This window comes from Falco peregrinus, chromosome 2 (assembly GCF_023634155.1).
Source record: "Falco peregrinus isolate bFalPer1 chromosome 2, bFalPer1.pri, whole genome shotgun sequence".
Classification (NCBI taxonomy): domain Eukaryota; kingdom Metazoa; phylum Chordata; class Aves; order Falconiformes; family Falconidae; genus Falco; species Falco peregrinus.
The window spans coordinates 86662673-86683644 of NC_073722.1; the positions used below are offsets into that span (position 1 = coordinate 86662673).

The 20972-nt window shown below is 40.8% G+C and overlaps 2 protein-coding genes and 1 non-coding gene across 5 annotated transcripts; 1 reads left to right on the forward strand and 2 right to left on the reverse strand.

Moving 5' to 3' along the window:
* Nucleotides 1-1633: 1633 nt before the first annotated feature.
* RANBP1 (RAN binding protein 1) lies at nt 1634-13202 on the reverse strand. 2 transcript variants are annotated; one of them, XM_055797686.1, is made up of 6 exons: nt 13128-13202; nt 10478-10614; nt 8510-8667; nt 6444-6572; nt 4498-4563; nt 1634-3531 (listed from the first exon to the last, which is right to left on the reverse strand). In XM_055797686.1, the coding sequence occupies exons 1-6, from the start codon at nt 13167-13169 to the stop codon at nt 3407-3409; spliced, it is 657 nt and encodes a 218-aa protein (XP_055653661.1). In that variant the 5' UTR covers nt 13170-13202; the 3' UTR covers nt 1634-3406. The 2 variants fall into 2 exon arrangements, with proteins under 2 accessions (XP_055653661.1, XP_055653662.1); XM_055797687.1 differs by lacking the exon at nt 13128-13202 and adding an exon at nt 12478-12614.
* On the reverse strand, nt 4285-4417 carry LOC114011051 (small nucleolar RNA SNORA77). Its single transcript, XR_003552793.1, has one exon. It is a non-coding gene; the product is annotated as a small nucleolar RNA SNORA77 (small nucleolar RNA).
* On the forward strand, nt 13168-20898 carry TRMT2A (tRNA methyltransferase 2 homolog A). 2 transcript variants are annotated; one of them, XM_055797684.1, is made up of 11 exons: nt 13168-13784; nt 14501-14609; nt 15104-15285; nt 16167-16281; nt 16546-16661; nt 17313-17424; nt 18371-18493; nt 19187-19262; nt 19779-19895; nt 20116-20212; nt 20513-20898. In XM_055797684.1, exons 1-11 carry the CDS (start codon nt 13168-13170, stop codon nt 20799-20801), a joined length of 1953 nt encoding a protein of 650 aa, XP_055653659.1. In that variant the 3' UTR covers nt 20802-20898. The 2 variants fall into 2 exon arrangements, with proteins under 2 accessions (XP_055653659.1, XP_055653660.1); XM_055797685.1 differs by lacking the exons at nt 15104-15285; nt 16167-16281.
* Nucleotides 20899-20972: the final 74 nt, after the last annotated feature.

The window sequence follows — 20972 nt, forward strand, 5'->3', positions numbered from 1 at the left end:
TCAACGTGAGACTTAGAGAGTACTGTTTTGAATTCATTTTTATAATAAAAAAATTGTCTATTTTTTTAAGACCTTAACTACCTGTTAAGAAGATACTATTTTGAGACTCAAAAATGTAACTATTTCTAAGTTAAATTCATTATTCAGGTGTCCTCTTGACACTCATCCATCCTGTTTTATGCACATGAAATGATCAGTGCCAACAAAAGCTGGGATATTAAGTCTGGCTATATAGCATCTCCCCACACTTGAAGAATTCGTACAAATTGCAGACGTTAGCACCTGACAATGCTTTACTATTTCTATGTTAGTTTCCTTTTTTACTGAAAATGGATTAAAACTTCTTAAAAATCTTCACTTGTATCTTCTATATTTGGCCATATTCTCAGTAACAGTTATTGAAGTTAGAAGTACTAAAAAAGCCTTATCTGTAGCCAGCTGCAGTAACTATATTCCCCATTATTTTAGACTGCTTTCAAACACGCTAGAAGTTCAACTGCAGGTGTTAAAACAGCCTAGAATCCAATTTATCTCTAGAATGCTAGAGATAAATTAAGTCTCAGCACACGCCTGTAAAATGCAAGATTCTGTTGATTTCTCTACTGTCCAAACAACAAATTAGGAAAGTTTCTGCATGATCCATTTTTACTGACACAATACCTTCAAACAGGTTCTGGCATTTGAATCACACTAAGGTTATTGCCATTTTAGAAACAAGTATAAGGCAACTGACATATTTTAGTACTTGCCGCCACAAATTCAGTAAGGAACTTTTGCACTGCAAGCCTGCCTGTTTGTCCAAAGACTACAACAATTTTTGAGTCAAGCTATTATTTTAAGATTCCCCATTGCCTGACCAGACAGGTCACATTGTATCATCTCAGTAACTTTGTTAACAGTGAAGATGGAGAGAAAGCACAAATACTGGGTGACCTGGGCAGGGAGGACAAGATGCTACATCAGCAAATACTGGGCGACCTGGGCAGGGAGGACAAGATGCTACATCAGCTAGAACTCTAGAATACTTGGTACACAGTAAGCTACAAAAAACATTTCAAAGACATCTCTTGGTTGTCTATATTACATATAGGGAAGTTTATAATTCAAATCAATTAAAGAAAGCCTTATGTCACCAAGATCAATTTTAAAAATACTTACTGCTTTTTAATTTTTAGAACAGCACACCTATAGCTTCTAAATGGACTAGAACATTGACTAATCATCCTTTAGTTCAGAAGATTAAGACATTCTTCAGCCAAATGCTATCCAGAGAAGTTTTACTTAGCGGTTCTTCGTAACTTTGCTCTTTTTTGAATGTAGACTTGCATTAAGGATGGTTGTAACCCATGAACTGTAAACATGGCTCAGTTAACCTAAACAGGAACGGAAATGTCTTGAAATCATTTAAGCATGCATGAATAAGTAAAGAGGGAAAGAAAAGAGGATAATAACATTAAACAGGAGTCATCAATATCTAAGATTAAGACAAATTAAGTCATTCAGGTGTTTCCTACCCTCTTCCATACAACATTTGACAGTGAAATCAAACTCACCCATTTTGCTGCCTTCATCACTTTGCCCCTGCAGGCTAAAAATGCATTCCCACTAAGTTCTTTAAATAAAAAGCAAACCCTCAAAATGAAAATTTATATTTATTTTGAAATTTTAAAATGTAATTTCTATCAATTTAGACACACTTTGACATCAGATCAGAGACTTCACAGTGACTCATGGATAAAGATTTGGCTTTTACATTCAAATGTTAAGTACTTCAGAATAGCTTTGTCTTGTTATTTCCAAACCAGAAACACCGAAGAGCATTTTATTTTGCCTTTCAACCATTTTTGTTAATTAACAGACTTTTGATATCTGCTGTACTTGAAGGGAAACATGCACAACACCAAAGGAATTACTCTAGTTTGAATGAAGTGAGTACCTTAATTACAGTTCCAGATTTGACTAATTCATTGTAGCATTGAAAGGCAGTGCCAAGTAGAAATACAAGATTTTTTAAAAAAATATATTCTCCTCAGGTAGACTGCAGAGCCTGACCTACTTTGGAAAGCCTCTTTATGAAGATGAAAAGGTCTTGCTCTCCAATGTTAACATCATACAGTCTTAAAGTTTAGCAAGTTCTGCCCAGTTTTCGTAACCATTTTGGAAACAGTATTACAGAATTCCATTGCTATCCTAACACTATTCTTGTATTAGTGATTAACAATGAAATCCAATTAATCTATCCAGACAAAAAAAAAAATGCGATTTTATTGTTTACTATAGTTTATTTTCCTATTCTTTAGCACTAACTTGAAGCTGGATAAACAGAAAACACTTGCAGGGAAGAGATTTGATCAATTTGCTCATTCTGGCAAGGAAAGTGCCCCTCAAGGGTGTACAACCTAACTAACTGTTCCAAAGTGAACAGTCAGACTGCCACTCTCAAAGAGGGACAGCCTCCCACCATGCAACTTAAAAGCTCAGAACCCCTCCCAGTTTCTAAAAACAATGCAAGCTCCAGAGCCCTGGAAAAAAGCTTCTAAGGTTTAGAAAATAACTTTTATGATATGCTGACATGGGGAATCTCATAGTAAGGTACTCAGTTAAGATTCCTTTGTATACACCGTAACCGGCTGCTGCTGCCTTCCGTCAGCCAGTAGCACGCCATGGAAGACCTGGGACCACAGCAACAAGTACTTTGTGCTGGTCAAGCATTTGCAATATTAACAAATTGGGGGTTGGGGGAATATTTTGTTTTGTAAGAGGAAAATACTTCTCAAGTCTCACGTAATCAATTTTCTCTCCCACTCTTATTTTCACTGTCTGACGGATCATCATTAATAGTATGCCTGGAATGCTCTATCACCCAATTCCAGAAGTCAGCTGTATTTCAAGAACCACAGGCACATTCCCTGCTCAGGAACACACAGCAGCAAGTGTGAAAGGTCTGTTATATTACAGTTTTAGAAGCCATATAAGAAACATGGATGCAATCTTAATCTTCCCTGTTGGTGAAGTCTGTTAACCTAGTTAATCCACAGGTATGATGATACGTATCTCAACACCCAATGAAACAAGTGTATTCATAAGCCTTTAAAGTATATAGAAAACTTGATTCTGTCCTCTGATGCTGTTTTCAAGTTTATTTTATTCACTCTTTTGGATGACTATAAATAAGTTTCTTTTCCACTATGGAAAAGAAAGTTAGCACAGTACATTTTCATGACTGGGGAATGGATTTTCTCAAGACATCTTCAAGAGGGCAAAAGCTTAGAAAAAACAACCTGAATGTTGAATTCAGTTCTGTATAAAGTCCCTTGTAAAAATTAAAAACAAAACAAAACAAAAAAACAACAAAAAAAGGGAAAAAGAAAAAGTGTAAAGGAAAAACTGCAAGGCCCAGGATGATTTATTGCTTTTCTTCAGCTTTTTCCTTGGTCTCTTTCTTCTCAGATTCTTTGCTCTCTTCCTTTACAGAAAGCTCTTCTAGTTTTTCAGCAACTTTATCAGCACTATCATTTTTGTCTGTGCCTGCTAAGAGATTGATTAGGAAAAAAGTTACATACAGGCAGTAATGGTTTTTCGTGTTACAGGGGGAAAGAGAAGTGGCAGGTGAGGGGGGTAGGGAGACAGGTAGTATTAAGAATAAGAACAAAAAGTAAGGAAATTCTCTGCTGAGCACTAGAGCGATTCATTCAATTTCTTTTCCTTTGGTAATTATCTCCTATGTCAGAATTCAAGAAATACAACTTGCATATTTTAATTGCTAAATGAGGCCCCAATTATAGTGACTGATAAACATGTAACACTTGGTCAGCTTTGCTGTTACCAGTAACTGACTCAATACAGTGTCCAGGCAAGTAAATGCCTCAAGTACCTAGCTTCTTGCTTACCTTAGCCAAAAGCCAAGTTCCTCAGTTTCAAACTGGGGAACAGGAAGTTCTTAAGACTGAAAAATTCCAATCTAAATATCCTGAAAAGCACTGACTGCAGATCACTAGTAATCTATACTTCAGAAAGATGGAAGTGTTCATTTTACATGGTGAAATAATCTTGTCAGACAGGCAATTCTACAAGGTGGTGCATTAATCTATTAAATGAAGAGAGACCTGTGAAGTGGTGCTACTTCATACACATTAACAACTAAAAATATTTAGTATTCTACTTGCAAGATTATGTATTTGTGGAATTTGGGAAGGGAAGCTGGAAGGAGGAAGTATCACTGTGGTTGCAGTTCATTTGTGTACCATAAAACAGAAATGTCTCCTTAGTAGCTTTTCTGAAAAAAGCTATGTCCCAACAGAAACTGTAACAGCCTTCCACAAGAAAGAAGGCAATTGTCACTCCTGTGAACTATTACTCTCGCAGACAGAAAAAGCACCTGAACTGAAGGCTGCAGTTCAGTACAGAGTGAGTCTGCTAAAACACGATGATACTCCAGATGGCTATAACCACTAAAACAGCTAGAAAAAGTGGCATGGTGCAGACTTTTAACCTTACCTTTCTTTGCTCTCTTGTCTACTTCATTCCTGCATTCTTCAAATTTTGCCTTGAATTTCTGAGCATCTGTTTCAGTAAAGACAGTATTTTTTTTCATTACTTTCACCTCCTTGTAATGTTGAATATATCCAGTCTTGAGGAAAGATACATGAGTTTCGTGTAAACAAAATTCCTAGGCACTTAAAAAGTAATCTAGTTTAAAATTAAACAAGATGCTATGAAAAAGAAACAGTTACTTTTCTTTAGCAAGTCTACTAAAACAGCTTATTTTGCAAAATACTTACAATGCGATTATTGTAACTCCCAGCTGTCCCTAGACTATACAATTAAGAATATGGTATCAGAGACTGCTCATATAACTATCTGTGAGCAAAAACCTGAACATCACCTTTGAATTACTACCATTGCCAGCTCCATTATACCCTAGAAAGTCTCCACATCCTTACCATAACTTAGGGTTTTAGCATCGAGAATGGAAGATAAAGGCTGTTTCATTAGTACAGCATTCAGAGTCAATACCCAAAAGCCTGGACTCAAGCTATTCCTGCCTACAACAGCTAAGGAAACAAAACCTTTGTTATATTTTGGCCTAAACTACCACTTGATTTAATAGTCATTCCAAGCAGCTGATCAAGTTACAACAGCATTTCTGCACAAGTAACAAGCCACAAAAGCCGGTACTTTCTAACACCAAAACTATAAAGCAGGTAATTTGGTATGCCAACTCGGCCTGACTGACCACATGAGGTCACTGTTGCCCCACAGGAATTCAGAAGCCACTCTGAAACTACTCCAGGAAGTATTTGTATTGATTCCTTTTCAACGATCTCAAAAAGGAAAGATACTTGATAAGTGAACAGACATGTGTGCCCTTCATCTGCTCAGTCAGTACTGCAAAGGGTAAACAGGCAAAGAGGACTAATCCTTCAAGACAAACGCTCAGTAAGCTGAACAACCTCTACCTTAAAGAGGGAAAGATTTTTCTTTCAGAGGTGAACAAATAGTTAACAACACCCTTTAATTTCCTATTTGATTAAGAAAGGAGCAAGCACTAAGGAGGTGAACCAGAAAGATTTATTTGGCTAAACAATACGATGCTGGAGACTTGAGGAAAAGGAAGCAAGATATATACTATCCTAGATGTAGGCAAATTCATCTAGTTTAAAAATACACAGCCACTTTATTAGCCATCTAGCATGTAGGGAGAAGAGGTGGCTAACACACTCAACTTGTGTGGCAAATGGTAAAGCAGGAAATGCAACAATTTTTCCCTTTCATTTTGCGTCCTTTTTCAAGAAAAAAATACCCCCAAAACAGTTCTTTGATCCTAAGGAGCTGGGAACCCTACTAGCTGATCCACGTGTAACTACAAACCTACTTTCTGTTCTGGTTGTCAACATAGTCACTCCAGAAAAAACCCACCAACTAGTGTATGATAGCTGGGTTTGACAAACACTTTTCACTGAGTGTTCCATTTAATCTAAACAAAAAAAGAGACTACCTAGTTCATTATTAAAAAAATAATAAAAAATACCACAAATCTCAGGTCACTATCTCCTTGCTTCTAATGCAAAAATGTAATCTTAACTACAATTGGGCACCCGAGATAAATGAAAGCAAGCTGCATGTATTAATCTCTACTACACAGCATTACTGCTTTTAGTTTTATTCTAATTGGCATTTCACTTGCATGAAATGGCTTAAGTTAAAAAACATGCCTAGGGCAGAAAGCTCTGTATTACTGCAGATCTAATTATTACACTGTTTTGTCAACACATACAATTAAAGTGATTAACCAACTTCTCTCAGTTAAACAGTAATTAGCTAACAGTACCATGCAGTAGTAAGATACAGTATATCTACAACAGTGGTTTACAGTAACACTAAGACGTTGAGTGTAATGTAACAGTATACAAGCAATGTAAGTTCAGTGCCAGTCCACTCACTCTCTGCATTTAAAAATCGGATTGCCAGAAGTTCAGGCTTGGGGCTTTCATCTGCAAAGTCAGCGTGTGTGTTCCACACCCATGCCCTGTCGCTCCCAGCGTTAGGCTTCAGCTCCATTAAGGGCGTGACTGAAATGAAAGCATTAGAAGATGTACATAGCACAGTAGTAAATGTTTTCCACACCAGCCTCCATAAATCTTGACAACTGGCTGCGATGGTTACGTATAGCACTTTACACCGAACTACTTTTGGATAAAAAGAAGACAATGGTGCCCATATCTATTTTTCCTTACATCATCAAATAAAATGATGCAAGACCTTTACTGTATAGAAGAAGGCTAGATACCCTATTGTTAAGAAACTGAGGGTTTGATTCAATTCTTGCTTAAAGCAAACGATTGTGGTACTAAGGGAGATGCAGTCACTAAACACAACTCTAAAGGACAGTCAAACTGTTTAGGAGGAAAAGGCATTCAGAAAGACAAGCAGCATTCGTTCTTCTTTTGCACACTGAAAATACTACATGCTACAAAAAAATATTTTAAAAAAAGTATGATTCCTACAATTAGTCATCAAATCAGGTTAATTTCTCGCCCATCAGTTTAAAGCTCTGTTACAAGTTATTATGGAATTCTGCAGTGCTGCGAGATGCTCACAACATACTTTCAATCCATTTGTTCCTTCCCAGTAAACAGAGCCCTTTCCCTCCAAGACACTGTAATTACTTCACCTGACTGGAAAACTTGGAATGTTACTTCTCACACTACTCTAAGACTTTTTACACTACACACACTCAAAGTTTAAGCAGGGTCTTTTTTCTCCCTGACCCCTGTGTTGTTTGTTTCATTTGAGAGCAATCTGAAGGGTCTACTCACGTCCTTGCATTTTTAAAATTTAGAGATCAATTTTTTTTTTCATTTTTGCAAAACATTAAATGAAATTATGCCTGTGAGCCAGCATAAATTCAGTAAAGGAATCTATACTTAAAGCATTTTTCCCAGGATAAAGAAAAATTTTACATGAACACTATAAACTCATCAATTTTGTTTTGCATATGTGCAACACATTTCCCTAAACAAAAGGTTTATTCTTATTGGTTGGTGATTATAGACTGCTTTAATATTTGCCATTTCATTTACTAAACAAGAACACCTGTGTCCTCTAAACAAGTCTGACTTTCTGAGATCTACCCAAACAAAACAAGAATTACTGCTTCTGACTTCAGATTTGTATTAAGCTATTTCAAACAAGTTATCTAAATGCAATTTAACAGGACAGACTACTATATACTCTTTGAGCAAGTTACAAAGTATTACCAAATTAGTCTACTTGTTGCTAGTTATATTGACTGTCTTGCCCTTTCATGTTTATTTTTATTCAAAGAGGATCAAAGGAACAAACACCTCCTGTTCCATCAGCCCCATTTTTCAATGAGTTAGCTGAATATACCGTGTGCATTTCAGTTTATTTCATAAGCAGAGAAAGGCAGCCACAGATTAGTTTAGCACCTCAGTATCTGTTTTCTGATGGTGAAGCAATCGCTTCTACCAATTCAAACACTGAGCTCTAAGTAGTAAATTACGATTGCTAATTTCTCAATTCTTTTATGAAAGCAAGACAACATACATTAACTTATTAGCCTAAACAGTATTAAGGCCTACATTTTCAGCACTCTATTAATCATTAAAAACAGACACACACACACTGGGAGCAACCACATAATGTCTCTCTGTTCATGCTGAATTTTCTTTACAACACTATCAGAGTCTGAAAGGAAAAAACTCCCCACTTTAAGACTCAGCCCTTGCATCTGATCACACAACCAACTACAGCTTCCTTCTGTTAATAAGAATAAGCACTCATTGTTTTTGATGCTTGTAGACTTGTGTGCAGAGCAAGAGATAATCATATTTACAGTCTAATATAAATTTGACACCTGTTTAAAGACACACAGCAATTCTCTAGCTACTACTAAAAAAGCCACCAAGCTCTTAATCTACAACGTATAATTCTACAAGCTTATTTTTTAAAACAAAAATAAGCAGTATAGCAATGTATAACATACTATAATGATTTGCACAAATTTTTAGGGTTTTATCCCTCCTCATGAGCAGACGAATTGTTCCCTTCTCCTTGTGTTTCAGGAGTTTTACATCACCAGTTCCTCGTTCTTTCCATTCGGGAAGATCATTTTCAGACGCAAATCGGAACAGCTTAGCCCGCCTTGAAAAAAAGAAGAATTTAAGAAGTTAGGCTGCACGTAGAAGCATTTATCAAAACAGCATACTCAACTGAGCAATACAGTTGTTTTTTTAAAAGCAACACACAAGAAAGAAAACAATTCCTTTGTAAAGTTCCCTGTTCTACTTCAGCATACAAATTTAGAAACTGATATGATAAATTTAAATTTAGTAACAAACTATTAGTAATTATGTAATAGCTATACTAAAATTTAACACATTCTGGACACACTTTTGGGGGAACTATCAACATACTTGGTGTAGGCAACCTATTTTAATTAAGGTAAGTAATTAACAGGTTTTGCTATAGCTAGAGTTCTTTATATATATAATTATGAATATAACTGCTCCATCTAACCAGCAGTATTTATTAATTTAAGAAACTGAGCAGCTTGAGGCCAAGTACAGACTCTTGTATAATTCAAGCCCAACGTTCGATCAACTGTTAAAGCACCTCACCCTCTAGTCACTCATTTCCTTTTAACTCCAAAATCCTAGTTGTTGCTATTCTTAAATTGGGAATAAAGGAAGCTTCATGTTGTACTGCAGTGCAACATACCTACTCCAGGTAGGTACTGTTTAATCTTCCAAGATGCCAGTGTGCCAAAAGACAAACAGGAACAGTTTTGGACTTTAGTCAAAACTGACCCAAGAAAGAGCTTGAGTTCTGCAGTGAGTGGTTTAAGACATCGCTATAGGAAAGAAAGTGCCTGCTCACACTATAGGATATCTACAAGAGTATACTTTTCTATAGAAGACCAAGGCACAGGGACATGTAACAAGACAGGTCCTTCAAGAGAAGGTGTCATGTTAGCGCAAGCTACTCTAACAGATGCTCTAATGCAGACAAACTACTTTGTTCAAAAGCAAGTCCTTCCTTGCAAGTCCAGCTGGCATTCAGTAGGCGATTCCCCTAGGTTTAGCTATCAGAACGACCAGCATTCAAAAAAAGGATTCCTTTCCTCCTTCACCTCTCTGCAGACAAAAAAATGAACCTACAGGCTGCTGGAACTTACACTGTTGTTATTTCCCACCTCTCCGTTTTAATTAAAAAAATAAATTCCTCTTTCCATCTGATACCGCACATCATGTGTGTGGAGGCCCAATGGTCAGAGATCTCACCATGCTACCTGTCAGAAACTGACCACTGCTTTAGAATCTGTATAAGGACAACTCGTATACCTTCTAGAGAAACAATAGCCTTCTGTGGTTAAGTAAAAATAGTATTTTTTAAAACCTGATTAAAACAAATAGATCAAATCCAAAACACTTCTCATGCCTATGTGTTTCTTCAGGCTGATCACAGATCTTGAGCAAGCTATTCTGATTTGACAATAAGCCCAAACTAAGGATAAAACTATGTTTAAGACACCAGGAAGGTACTGCCACAAATGCCCCAATACTGGACTGCATCTATTGCTTTCATTGTTTCAGTGTACCATACATGACCCTTTACAACTGGGCATGCACAGCAGCAACACTATACACGTCTCACATCTCACTTCCCCTCCCATGATACTTTTAACGCTGTGATCACACAATTTCAAACCCATAATTATTATCCAAGTTAATATTTTCTTTTAGGCTAAACAATACTAAAGCCAGATTCATCATATCAGCTCCTTTCTATTATTCCAGTTTCTTGGGGCATTATTACCAATCATCCCCCACTCAATCTCTGCCACCACAGCAAATAGCAACCAACTTAGATGAACACTTCATACACAGAGATTCCTAAGAAGTTATCTGGCTTTTTATAAGCCCATTGAAGTTTAAGCCTATATTGTACTTACATCTTAAAGAGCTCTTCCTCATCCTCTTCCAGAGTTTTTATTTCTTGCTCAGGAAGGGAAACTATGGGCTCAAACTGAGGATCATGGTTAGAATCATCTGCATTTTCAGTAGAAGTATCATGCTCCTCATGTGTTTCCTGAAGAAAAAAACCCACAAAAGTTACTATGTTCTTAAAATCTATACTCATATCTGTATTTAAAATGAAAACTTACGACAGCGATTAGATCTTAGTAACTGAAATACCCTGTAACAATAAAAGAAAAACTACTACAGCTGAAAAAAGAAGGCTTTAAAGTCAACATATAGTTATACTAAAAAAACCCCACCACATTAAAAAAAAGGGGGTTTTGGAGTACTAGATGTTTTAGTCCTATCACTCTTATCATGCAGGGGCCTGGCCTTGAAGCAACAGCTCTTGGTTATGGAAAAATAATTTGACTATTTTTCCTATATAATGTGGTTTATGCTATTAAACCACTACTATTTCTTAGTGGCTAATAACATATCATTAATGGGAAAAACAAAAAAAAAAAACCATAACACCAAAGCAATTAGCTAACCCAGCTTAAGGAACACACCACATCCAGAAATTGACTATTTTAGTCACGTGTATTAGAATCACCCACAATCAATGATATTTTTGAAGCACAGTTGTAACACTCATGAAATAACTTGGTTTTTTGCGTTAAGACTCTTTGGGGAGCTTTAGGTTATGTGTAAATGGCCAAAATAACAGTTCCTATTTAGTTATTTAGGAATTTGTCATAGCATTCGTTAAGCTTAAGAATTGTTTGTAGTATGTCACTAGTAAGTAAATGACAGACACCTCTAATAGTTCATACATAAGCACCAAGAAGTGTTGAGTAGAGAAGCCCAGAAGGGAGATTCATCTCCAAGTTTAAAGAGGCCACAAACAGCTATTTCAGGTCAAGGGAACTGATTTGGGGTTTTTTGTTGTTGTTTGAGTTAGAGAGAAAACAAACACCTTCTACAATCTTATTTTCCTTTACAGATGAAACAGTCCACTCTTACAGGCTCAATTTATCATACCCTTTACAGAGTAGATACACAGCACACATGTGTAAAGCAATTGAAGTGAAAGAGTTTACTATTTACTAAATAGTAAAAAAAAAAAAAAAAAAAAAAAGGAGAGGGGGGGCAAGTGGGAATTCGGTAAGAAATGTTGCAAAATCAGTCCTGATTATGCTTTATAATTAGCTTTAAATCCCCGGTATTCCACATCTCAGAAAAAATAAGAACATGGTTAAGGTCCATCTTGTGGAAGAGACCCTGGCTGAACCCCCCCAGGCCGCCTCCCGCGGCGGGGAGCGGCACGTCCCGCACCAGCCGGCCTGCGCTAGCCAACCCAGCTAACAGCCGTGAGCAGCGCATAGTCACAATAGCCGCAAGTGAGCGAGCGGATCATGTTATCACGATAAGATCCCGCCCCACCGCGATATAAAGCGCGCGGGGCCGCGCCTCCGGCCGGGCGACACAAGGGGTCGATAAGCCGGGCGGGGGAGGGGCGGGAGAGAAGAAAGGGGGAAACGGGGAGAGGGACGGCCCAGGGGCGCCCGAGGCGCGGCACCGGCCTGCCGCCCGCGGGGGAAGCGCCGCCGCCTCCCGCACCCGGCTGGGCCGAGGTCAGGCCCCGGGGACACGCGTGCCCCGCCGCACGGGCACCCCGCCGCGCAGGGCCGAGGCGGCGCTGCCGCTCCCTGCCCTCCGACCAGGCCCCTAGCTCGCCCTCCCCCGCCCGCGGGCCTCGCCCAGTCACGGGACCCCCGCCCGCGCTCCTCGGCCCGGAGGCCGTCCCGAGCCGCCGTCCCGGCAAAAGCCTGGGGGCCTGCCCCCGGCCCGCCGCCCCCGGCCGGGCCCCACCTGTTTCCGTTACCCTCCCGCCGCCATCCGCCACCCCAGGCCGCGCTGCTTCCTCCGGGCCGCGCTGCTTCCTCCGCCCGCGCCCGCCATCCCCACCCAGCGCGCCCGCCGCCCTCACCTTGGTGTCCGCCATGGGGCCGGGCCCGCCGCGCTGCGCTCGCCGCCTGCCCGCCGCGCTTCCTGCCGCGCGCCCCCGCCCCTCCCGCCTTTACCTCATTCCCGCAGCCCGCGCCGCCGCAAGGCCCGATGGGAAACACGCGCTGTCCCTCAGCGCCGCGCTCCCGCCCCGCCCCCGGCGCGCCGCGGCGGCCCCGGCCCGACCCGCAAGGAGAGGTCGCCCCGCCACCAGCCGCCACCCGCGGCACCGCCCTGCGTCCCGGGCCCGGCCCCGGTCCGCCCCGCCCCGGTAAAGGCTGTTTTCTGCCGTCCCGTTGCCGAGGCGCCTCCCATCAGCCCTCGCGGCATGGCGGCGGGCACCCCGCGCCTCGGTCCAAGATGGCGCTCGCGCGGTGACGGCGCGGGGCAGCGCTTCCGTCGCTTCTAGCGCTACTTTCAAGCGACGCGGCCGACCCGACAGACCTGAAGAAGTAGCGGTGAGGGGCGGACATTTAAAAAAACCCCAACAACCTCAAACCGGACCGTTTCTCCCCGCGCCCCCCATTCGTTTCGCGACGGCCTGTCGGTGACGCCACGGCCCCGCCCCCACGGCCCCGGCACGAGGGAACGCGAGGTGCGCGCGGGCCGCGGGGACCGCGGACGGGGGTTGACCTGGTGTCTGGGCCGAGGGGAGGCTGGCGCCGGCGGGAGCATGGCGGAAGGGGGCGGGCGGGGCGACCCCCCGCGCGTCGCGGCTCCTGCGCCGGAGGCTGGAGACGGGGCTGAGCTGGAAAGCAAGGCCGGTGGCGGCGGGGGTGACCCCGCGGGGAGCCCCGCAGCCTGCCCCGACGTGTACGGATACATTAAGGGAGACCTGTTTACCTCCGAGATCTATAAAGTAGAAATACAAAACCTCCCCAAATACATCGGGTTCAATGACGTGAAAAAGTTCCTCGCCAAATACGGACTCAATCCTCATAAGATAAAACTGTTTGGGAAGCAGACGTTCGCGTTCGTCACGTTTAAGAGCGAGGAGGAGCGGGACAAGGCCATGCGGGTGCTGCACGGGGCCCTGTGGAAGAGCCGGGCCCTGAACGTCCGGCTGGCCAAGCCCAAAGCCGACCCCATCGCCAAGAAACGCAAGCAGGAAGGGGAGCAGGAGCAAGAGCAGGGCGAGGCAAAGCGGCCCGCGCTCTCTGCAGCCAGCGGAGAGGAGCCCCTGAGCAAGCGCATAGCTGATGTGGTGACCCCGCTGTGGAGCGTGCCCTATGGGGAGCAGCTGGCCAAGAAGCAGCAGGAGTGTGAGCAAGTGCTGCAGAAGCTGACAAAGTAATTCCTGTTTGTAAAGCTACCGTAATGTTTGTGGGACTTGGCCTTACGATGGGATAGAGCTAAGTTGGCACAAATTGCTATCTCTAAAATAATTTAGAGGTAGGTCAAAACCCAGATCCCCTGACAAAGTCAATAAAATATAATCTCCAATGCTAGGGCCTAAAAACTGCTCCAGCTGATAAAACTTGCTATTGCTGTTCTTGGTCAGCCTCGAAAAACTGCTAAATGAAGGGCTGTTGTTACATAGGCCTAAGCAGAAGGATGTTTGTGCCCTTAAAAAAAGAATTGGCGCTGTCAAGTGGTGTAAGGGGGAATCCATCTGTAGAGATGGTACGTGATGGTTGGGATTTGCTATTCAGAAATCCACTCAAACTTTTATGTCTGGTCTTCGTAGATCAAAGTATCACTTACCTCTCTTGCTTTACTCACGTAGATAAAATCGGCATTGTCTTCATGCGTGGGTACGTTGCTAAGTCTAGTTCATACCTTTGTAACTACATTTAACTCTTATTCTTTCAGGTTACACCTCGTAAAAAGTTGGAGGGGGTTTGTTAAAAAAATCTTGCAGAAGAAATACTCTTCATCTGATAATCTAATACTTTTTTTATGCCTATGCAAAAAAAAAAAAGAAAAAAGAAAAAATGTCTCTTGCAGCTGGTAACCTCATTTTTTCTAAATGTGTCCTTTACCGTTTTCGTTTCTGATTTGGGCAGGGAAATAGGAAATAACAACAGAGCTTTGTTACCTTGGTTGTTCCTGCAGAAGCAGAAGTACAATAAATTGTGTTGCCCGCTAGAGGGAGTGAAAGCGTCCCCGGTGCAGGTAACTAACCTGGGTGATGTATGGAGCGGGGCTCAGCGCGCTTGCGGTTCAGTTGGTCATTTGGTGTTAAGAGACAGTGGACAAACTGAGTATTTGACTTCATATTATCATGAATGATGATTTTTAGACATCGTTGCCTTTCATGTAAATACTGTGTGGAAATACTAACAGGAAGCCGAAGAATAGTTACAATTAACTGGCTATTCTACTTTAAAGATCAATATGCTGTCCCTGCAAGCTTGTGTTGTAGGCTAATACAAACATTCTTCAACAGAGGCAATATTTTGCCCTTTAAATAACAAGACTTACTAATACTTTTTCATTATTGCTGTTAGTTCTCATACATCAAAATCCATTAATATCTTCCATATAAACTAAATGTCCTGTGTCCATCTGCAAATACATTTAACCATATGAGGGTTGTTTCAGGAGAAACTTGGCATGTACAAATAAGTGCTGTGTAAATATCTTACATAACTTTATTTTAAATCTAGACTGAATATCGCAACAAATGTGAGTTCTTGATTGGGATTGGTGTAAATCAAGAAGACAAAACTGTGGGTTGTCGTCTTGGCAAATATAAGGGTGGTACATGTGCTGTAGTGGAGCCATTTGATACTATTCACATTCCTGCTATTGCCAAAAAAGTAGTAAAAGCTTTCCAAGACTACATAAGGTGAGCATAAGTAAAATGAGTTATCCATAAAGGTTTTGATATCTTACTAAAAATATTTATAAAATTAAGTATTATGTAAAGCTTAGTGTTTGTTCTGAGCTTTAAGACTGAAGATATGCCACACTCAGTATTCAGCAATTCTTTGATGTTCGCATCTCGTGCCTAGATCACTGAGTATTTTCCCTTGCTCTTGCTCAGCTGTTCTGAGATGGAGGGACAGGTGCCAGCTGAACACCAGCTTTATTGCAAGCAGTGTATAAGTCTACAAGAAAAAGTGTCTGTTATTTGAGAGCTTCTTTCACTAACTGTAAAGAAATACTCAGAAAAAGGCTTTTTAAAAGAGGAATTTGAAGAACAAAGGTCAGTTGCTTCCTTGGATGAAGAATCATCCTACAACAAGGAACAAAACATAAGTTGTAAATTTAAGCAACAGTACTTTTTAGGAAAGGGAGTGGTTTCTTTAAATAGCAATTAAATCCTCAAAAATGGGAACCTCTGAAGAATCATGGAGAGTTTGAACTTGGTATGATGCACAGAAGCCAATTAAGGCATTATAAAAGGTTGTGTCACTATCTGAATGTGGTGAGAAGCAGCCTATATCCTATCTATAATTTTGTATGGGTTAAAATGGGTAAGAGGAATGTGAGAAGCGGGCAGAGATTATTCTGCATTAGGAGATATTATCTATTCATCAATCTCTTTTTCCCCTTTTTTCTTAATTAAGATGTGGAAGTCACTCTATTCTTGACAAATCAATGTAACCTCTCTACTTAACATTTTTCATCGCTTTGCATGAGGAGCTTCTTTTGCTTCATTAAACTGTTGAATATTATGCAAAAAAATAGTTCTCTGTTAAGTAACTGAGCTTCTGAAAATTGCAGGTCAACTTCTTACTCAGTTTACAGCCCAGAAACCTACGAAGGTCACTGGAAACAGCTCACAGTCCGTACCAGCAGGATTGGCCACACCATGGCCATTGTTTATTTTAATCCTCAGGTATTTAAGTTGATACGTCATGCGCAACCCAGGCACATAGCTGTAAAATTACATAAATTTGATTTTTATAAGTTGTGCGTGCAAAAGAGAAATAGAATAATTACTTGGTGTAGTTTACCTTGCATTACCGCTCTGCTATTTAGACTAATCTGATACATGGAAATGAACAAGTAATTAATATGCTTATTATAGAAGGCATACACTAAATCCTATCTTTAAGTCACTAAGATGATTCTTCTCCCTTCTTTCAAATGGAACCTTTAGAAATTAAGTAAAGAAGAGCTAGCTGACCTGAAAATCTCTCTGGCAACATACTTCACAGAAGGGATGGGAAAGAGCAGTGGTGTTACCTCTCTGTACTTTGTGGAGGAAGGACAAAGGTAAGGGGGTGAACTGTGCTTCGGGGTATTGTGCTCATGGCTGGAATTTCAGTGTTTGCAAAGTGGGTGGCACTTCCACATCATTATTTTATCTATTTCAAAAGTAGCAGCAGTGTTGCTAATTTGTTCAACAGTTATTTTACCTTTTCCACGAGAGACTCCTGAAATGTCCCGCTCTCCTGTAGTGTCCACTGGCTAAAGGCAGGTGGAGTTTCACTGGGTGAACCCACTACTGTTCACTGGCTGTCAGGCTGTAGAAGTGTTTACTGCAGTAGATGGGTATTTATTATTGTCAACAAGTAACTGCTGCCTCCTTTCTTCCCTATTTTACATGATTATTTTTTTTCATCTCCCCATCCTCTTCCACAGATAACAAGGCTCACATCTTCATCTAGAGACAACGTAGGTCCTACTGTTAGATTGATGGAACAAGTGTACACTGTTAAGAAAGAAATAGCCAAGAAGATAGTCTCTAAAAAGATATGATAAATGTTGGCCCACTAAATTACAGCTTTGTATGTAGTACTACAATTTTTAAGATGACTACAGCTTTGGTAAAAATTGTAACAAACATGTTTGTTGTCTCCCCCTCCGTGTCCCCCCCCCCCCTTTATTTTGTCTCCCTGTGCCTTTGCCCCCGCTGCCCCCTAGGAAATCTCCCAATCTAGAAGACTTGCCTTTGGAGCACGTGGCTGGTGATAAGTACATCTATGAAGAACTTCTTGGCCTAAAATTTAGAATTTCTCCTCATGCATTTTTTCAAGTAAGGATGTTACAAAGTTGCTAATTTAACTGGGTTTGCGTTAATGCCCTTAAGCTTGGCTAATGCTGTACAATAAGATGCTACATCTAGAGACTTAATCTTTTATATATTTGCTGTGATTAAATACTTTTTGAGTATTACATTCAGCTGTAAAAACAGTGAGTGTAAACTTGATGGGGGCATGTTGAAGACAACTTGTTTTTTTAAGAGTTCAGTATAATTTCCCTCCTGTTGAGTGGCAGCATTTATATATACAGAACGTGTAGTACGTATTTCAGGAATCTTTGTAGTACTAGTTTTGGTTTGTTTTTCCAAAACATCTTTCTGCCCTTCCAACACTTTAAAACCTCAGCAGGTACCTGTGCTGTTGAAAGTATTGAAATAGGAAGTGTATTATTGCTTGCCATTGTAAATACATGGAAGTAAACTGTATTTTCTATTATTTACCATAGATTAGAGGCTACTGGTTTTTTCCACATGGTGTGCTTTGCTTGCTCTCTTAAGACAAAGAATACGCTTGCTCTAGAGGCACGGGTTTAGAAAGCTTCCTTAGCCATAATGTGGAATTACAGCATTTACTTTAAAGCAGTATCACAAACAAGGTTAAAATAAAGCTTGCTGAATGTAGTGTCATGTTATATTCCCCTGGTTTTGTATCTCTACTATTTCCTATTCAAGGAGAGCAAGTATTTTTAAAGTCTGGACTTCACTTTGTTGCTTAGGATTTTGCTTAATTATTTTGTTTGCTCTCTCCTCTAGTTTCCAGACTTGCTCTTTAGGTACTGTAGAACAAGTCATGTTTTTACTAGAACACAGGTAACAAAACATTACTTTTCAGAGATGTATTTCTTAGAAACAAGACAAAGAAAACATGCTTTCCTAAGACTCATTAAAGCACATTGACTATTTATGAAGAAGTAGACCTGTTCAAAACCTAATTTTGCAGGTAAACACAGAAGCTGCAGAAGTTCTGTACACCGCCATCAGGGATTGGGCGCAGCTGAGCCAAGAGAGCACGGTGCTTGACATTTGCTGTGGGACAGGAACTATTGGCATTTCCTTGGCAAAGGCGAGTAAGCAGTTTCTCTTCCCGGATATAAGCTACTTTTTAACAGATGTAGATCTTTAGCTGTGTTTACAATAAAAGAAAATACTTGTACTTGAAATGCAACACTTTTATCTTAATTTTTAAAAATTATTTCTCATTAAACTGCCTGCAGCTGTTTTACCAAATTATTGCAAAAACTCACCCTTGTGTTGAGCAGCCTGAACTATGCTGAAACTATTTCAGTCAAAAGAGGCTGTAGTTCTGCAGGACAGCCAAAATTTACTAGAATCTATCCACTTATCTAGTTTGGGCTTTCTTAGAAAGCCTTGGATCTGAATAACCAAGGTTTCCTATACAATTTTTAGAGCAGAGCTTGCTAGACCATATAAGGGAGTCTGCCCCCCTCCCCACCCACCCACCCACCCCCTGCCCCTCACCAAAGAAAGACACCAGCATAACTGGAGTCTGTTGCATACCAGTTGGGATAAACGGCATTCATCCCACAATTTCAGTCTAAAAGTCCCTGTTCATTTGCACAGGTCCCTTCTCAGCCTTTTTTCTGGCTGCAAGGCAGTAATTCTCCAACCAGGTACTAGTCAACGTTCACGAGTACTAGCTAACGTTCACGAGTACTAGCTAATTGCTAATGCTACGAATAATGGTTAAACTTCCATTTACATACCAGATGTTTTTTTTTTTCTCTTGATTCTATAGAAAGTAAAGAAAGTGATTGGAATTGAACTCTGCCAAGAAGCTGTGCAGGATGCCAAAGTGAATGCCCAGATTAATGGTTAGTTAAGCTAAAATGCTAAGACCTTTGTTAAGAAGCATAGTAGTTGAATAGCTAGTTTCTCTTTACGTTATCTAAGCAGCTTGGAATTACATGTTGTTGATAGTAATCTTGTCCATTTTAAACACTTAATCTCTCTTGAAAACAAATACTGTGTTAGTCTGTAAGATCGGTTTTCCTGTTGACTAACAGCTAGCTACTCTTTTCTGCAAAACCAGAACATTTCAGTGTAAAAGTGAGGTGAAGTCATAGTTACCCTCATAAATAAAACATTAACAGTAGCTAGTTTTTGTGGGAATTTGCTTTAGTCCAGATAATGGAAGATGCTCAGATTACTGTTTAAATGATCTGAAGTACCAGTGATTTTATTTTTTGTATTTACACTGATGTCAAGGTACACTAAACAACTTGTAGTTACTAAGGCATCTGAATTTGATACCCAATTTGAATGTGCTGAAAGATGCTCTGACTAGGTAAGTATTCTGATAACATTTTTTTTTTTTTTTTTTTATATAGAACTGAGTAATATTGAATTTCACTGTGGGAAGGCTGAAGACATTGTTCCTTCTCTAATTAACATATTAGCTCCTCAGAACCTGGTTACTATTGTAGACCCACCACGAGCAGGGCTGCGTAAGTTTACCTTCTCTTAAGTCTGTTCTCCCAATGGGTGTTTGGTGGTGAACCTAAGAAAACATCAGTGGAATGAATTAAGGAGGAGGCTTCAGGTACAGCTTGAAGCAACAGGGTATTGCAACAGTTTTGTTCATGCTGGAGTATAACCTGGAATTTTTCTGCGCGTGTGTTCATGCACACAGCGCAGTAAACAGCCATCTTGGTTTTGATCATCTAGATTCCAAGGTAATTCTTGCCATTAGAAGAGCTGAACATCTGAAGAAGCTGATCTATGTGTCCTGCAATCCCAGAGCCGCAATGAATAACTTTGTGGAGTGAGTATTTCATGTGTTAAGCTGACTAAGAAATGCGGTAAGAAGCTGACTATGTGCTCTTGGGGGAGGGGGACCATGAGCTGCATTTACCTTTCACCAGAAACAGTTGACACCTGCCTCACAGCAGGATTGCAACTGTATTGCCCAGTATGCCAGTAACAATGGAAGTACTGGGGTGGTGAGTAACGCCAGTGTGGAATTGAGCCTTGGGGAAGAAAAACCTTTCTGAGAAGAGTAGCAGTGGTGAAGGGCAAACTGCGATGTGAACACAGTTCTTCCTCCCCTTTCTTCCCCATCAAGCCTGTGCCGGGCCCCTTCCAACAGAGTCAAAGGAGCCTCTTTCCGTCCCGTTAAGGCGGTGGCTGTGGATCTCTTCCCTCAGACCAGGCACTGCGAGTTACTGATACTCTTTGAAAGGGTGGAATATGCAAACGGGAGCTCTGCTGAAGCAACACCTGATGCTGCTCAAGGCCCAGCAGCAGGACATGACGCCGAGTGCTTGGATGGCATCAACCCATCCAACGCTGACACAAGCCAGACAACTCCTGAAGGTGCAGGTGCTGCACTTGAAGAGAAGGAATCTACTTAACTCCTGGGAGACACTTTGCAGAAACTACTTTTGCTTGTTAGACGCTTCAGTAACGTTGGTGCTGTAACATCTAGGTAATAAATCTCGGTACAACAGAGCGAGCTGCAAGGCTTCCAAGTGATTTCATCAAACTAATGTGATTTACATTTTATTACATACTCTTAGGCCAAA

Excerpts from the sequence above, each read along its gene's own strand:
- TRMT2A (XM_055797684.1), top strand. The coding sequence starts at position 13,168 with ATGGCGGAAGGGGGCGGGCGGGGCGACCCCCCGCGCGTCGCGGCTCCT. Across the intron at positions 15,286-16,166 it reads GCTTTCCAAGACTACATAAG|GTCAACTTCTTACTCAGTTT; the intron begins GTGAGCATAAGT and ends TGAAAATTGCAG. Across the intron at positions 16,662-17,312 it reads TTTGTGGAGGAAGGACAAAG|GAAATCTCCCAATCTAGAAG; the intron begins GTAAGGGGGTGA and ends GCTGCCCCCTAG.
- RANBP1 (XM_055797686.1), bottom strand. The coding sequence starts at position 13,169 with ATGCTCCCGCCGGCGCCAGCCTCCCCTCGGCCCAGACACCAG. Across the intron at positions 10,615-13,127 it reads CCCCTCGGCCCAGACACCAG|GAAACACATGAGGAGCATGA; the intron begins GTCAACCCCCGT and ends TTTTTTCTTCAG. Across the intron at positions 8,668-10,477 it reads GAGGAAGAGCTCTTTAAGAT|GCGGGCTAAGCTGTTCCGAT; the intron begins GTAAGTACAATA and ends CTTTTTTTCAAG.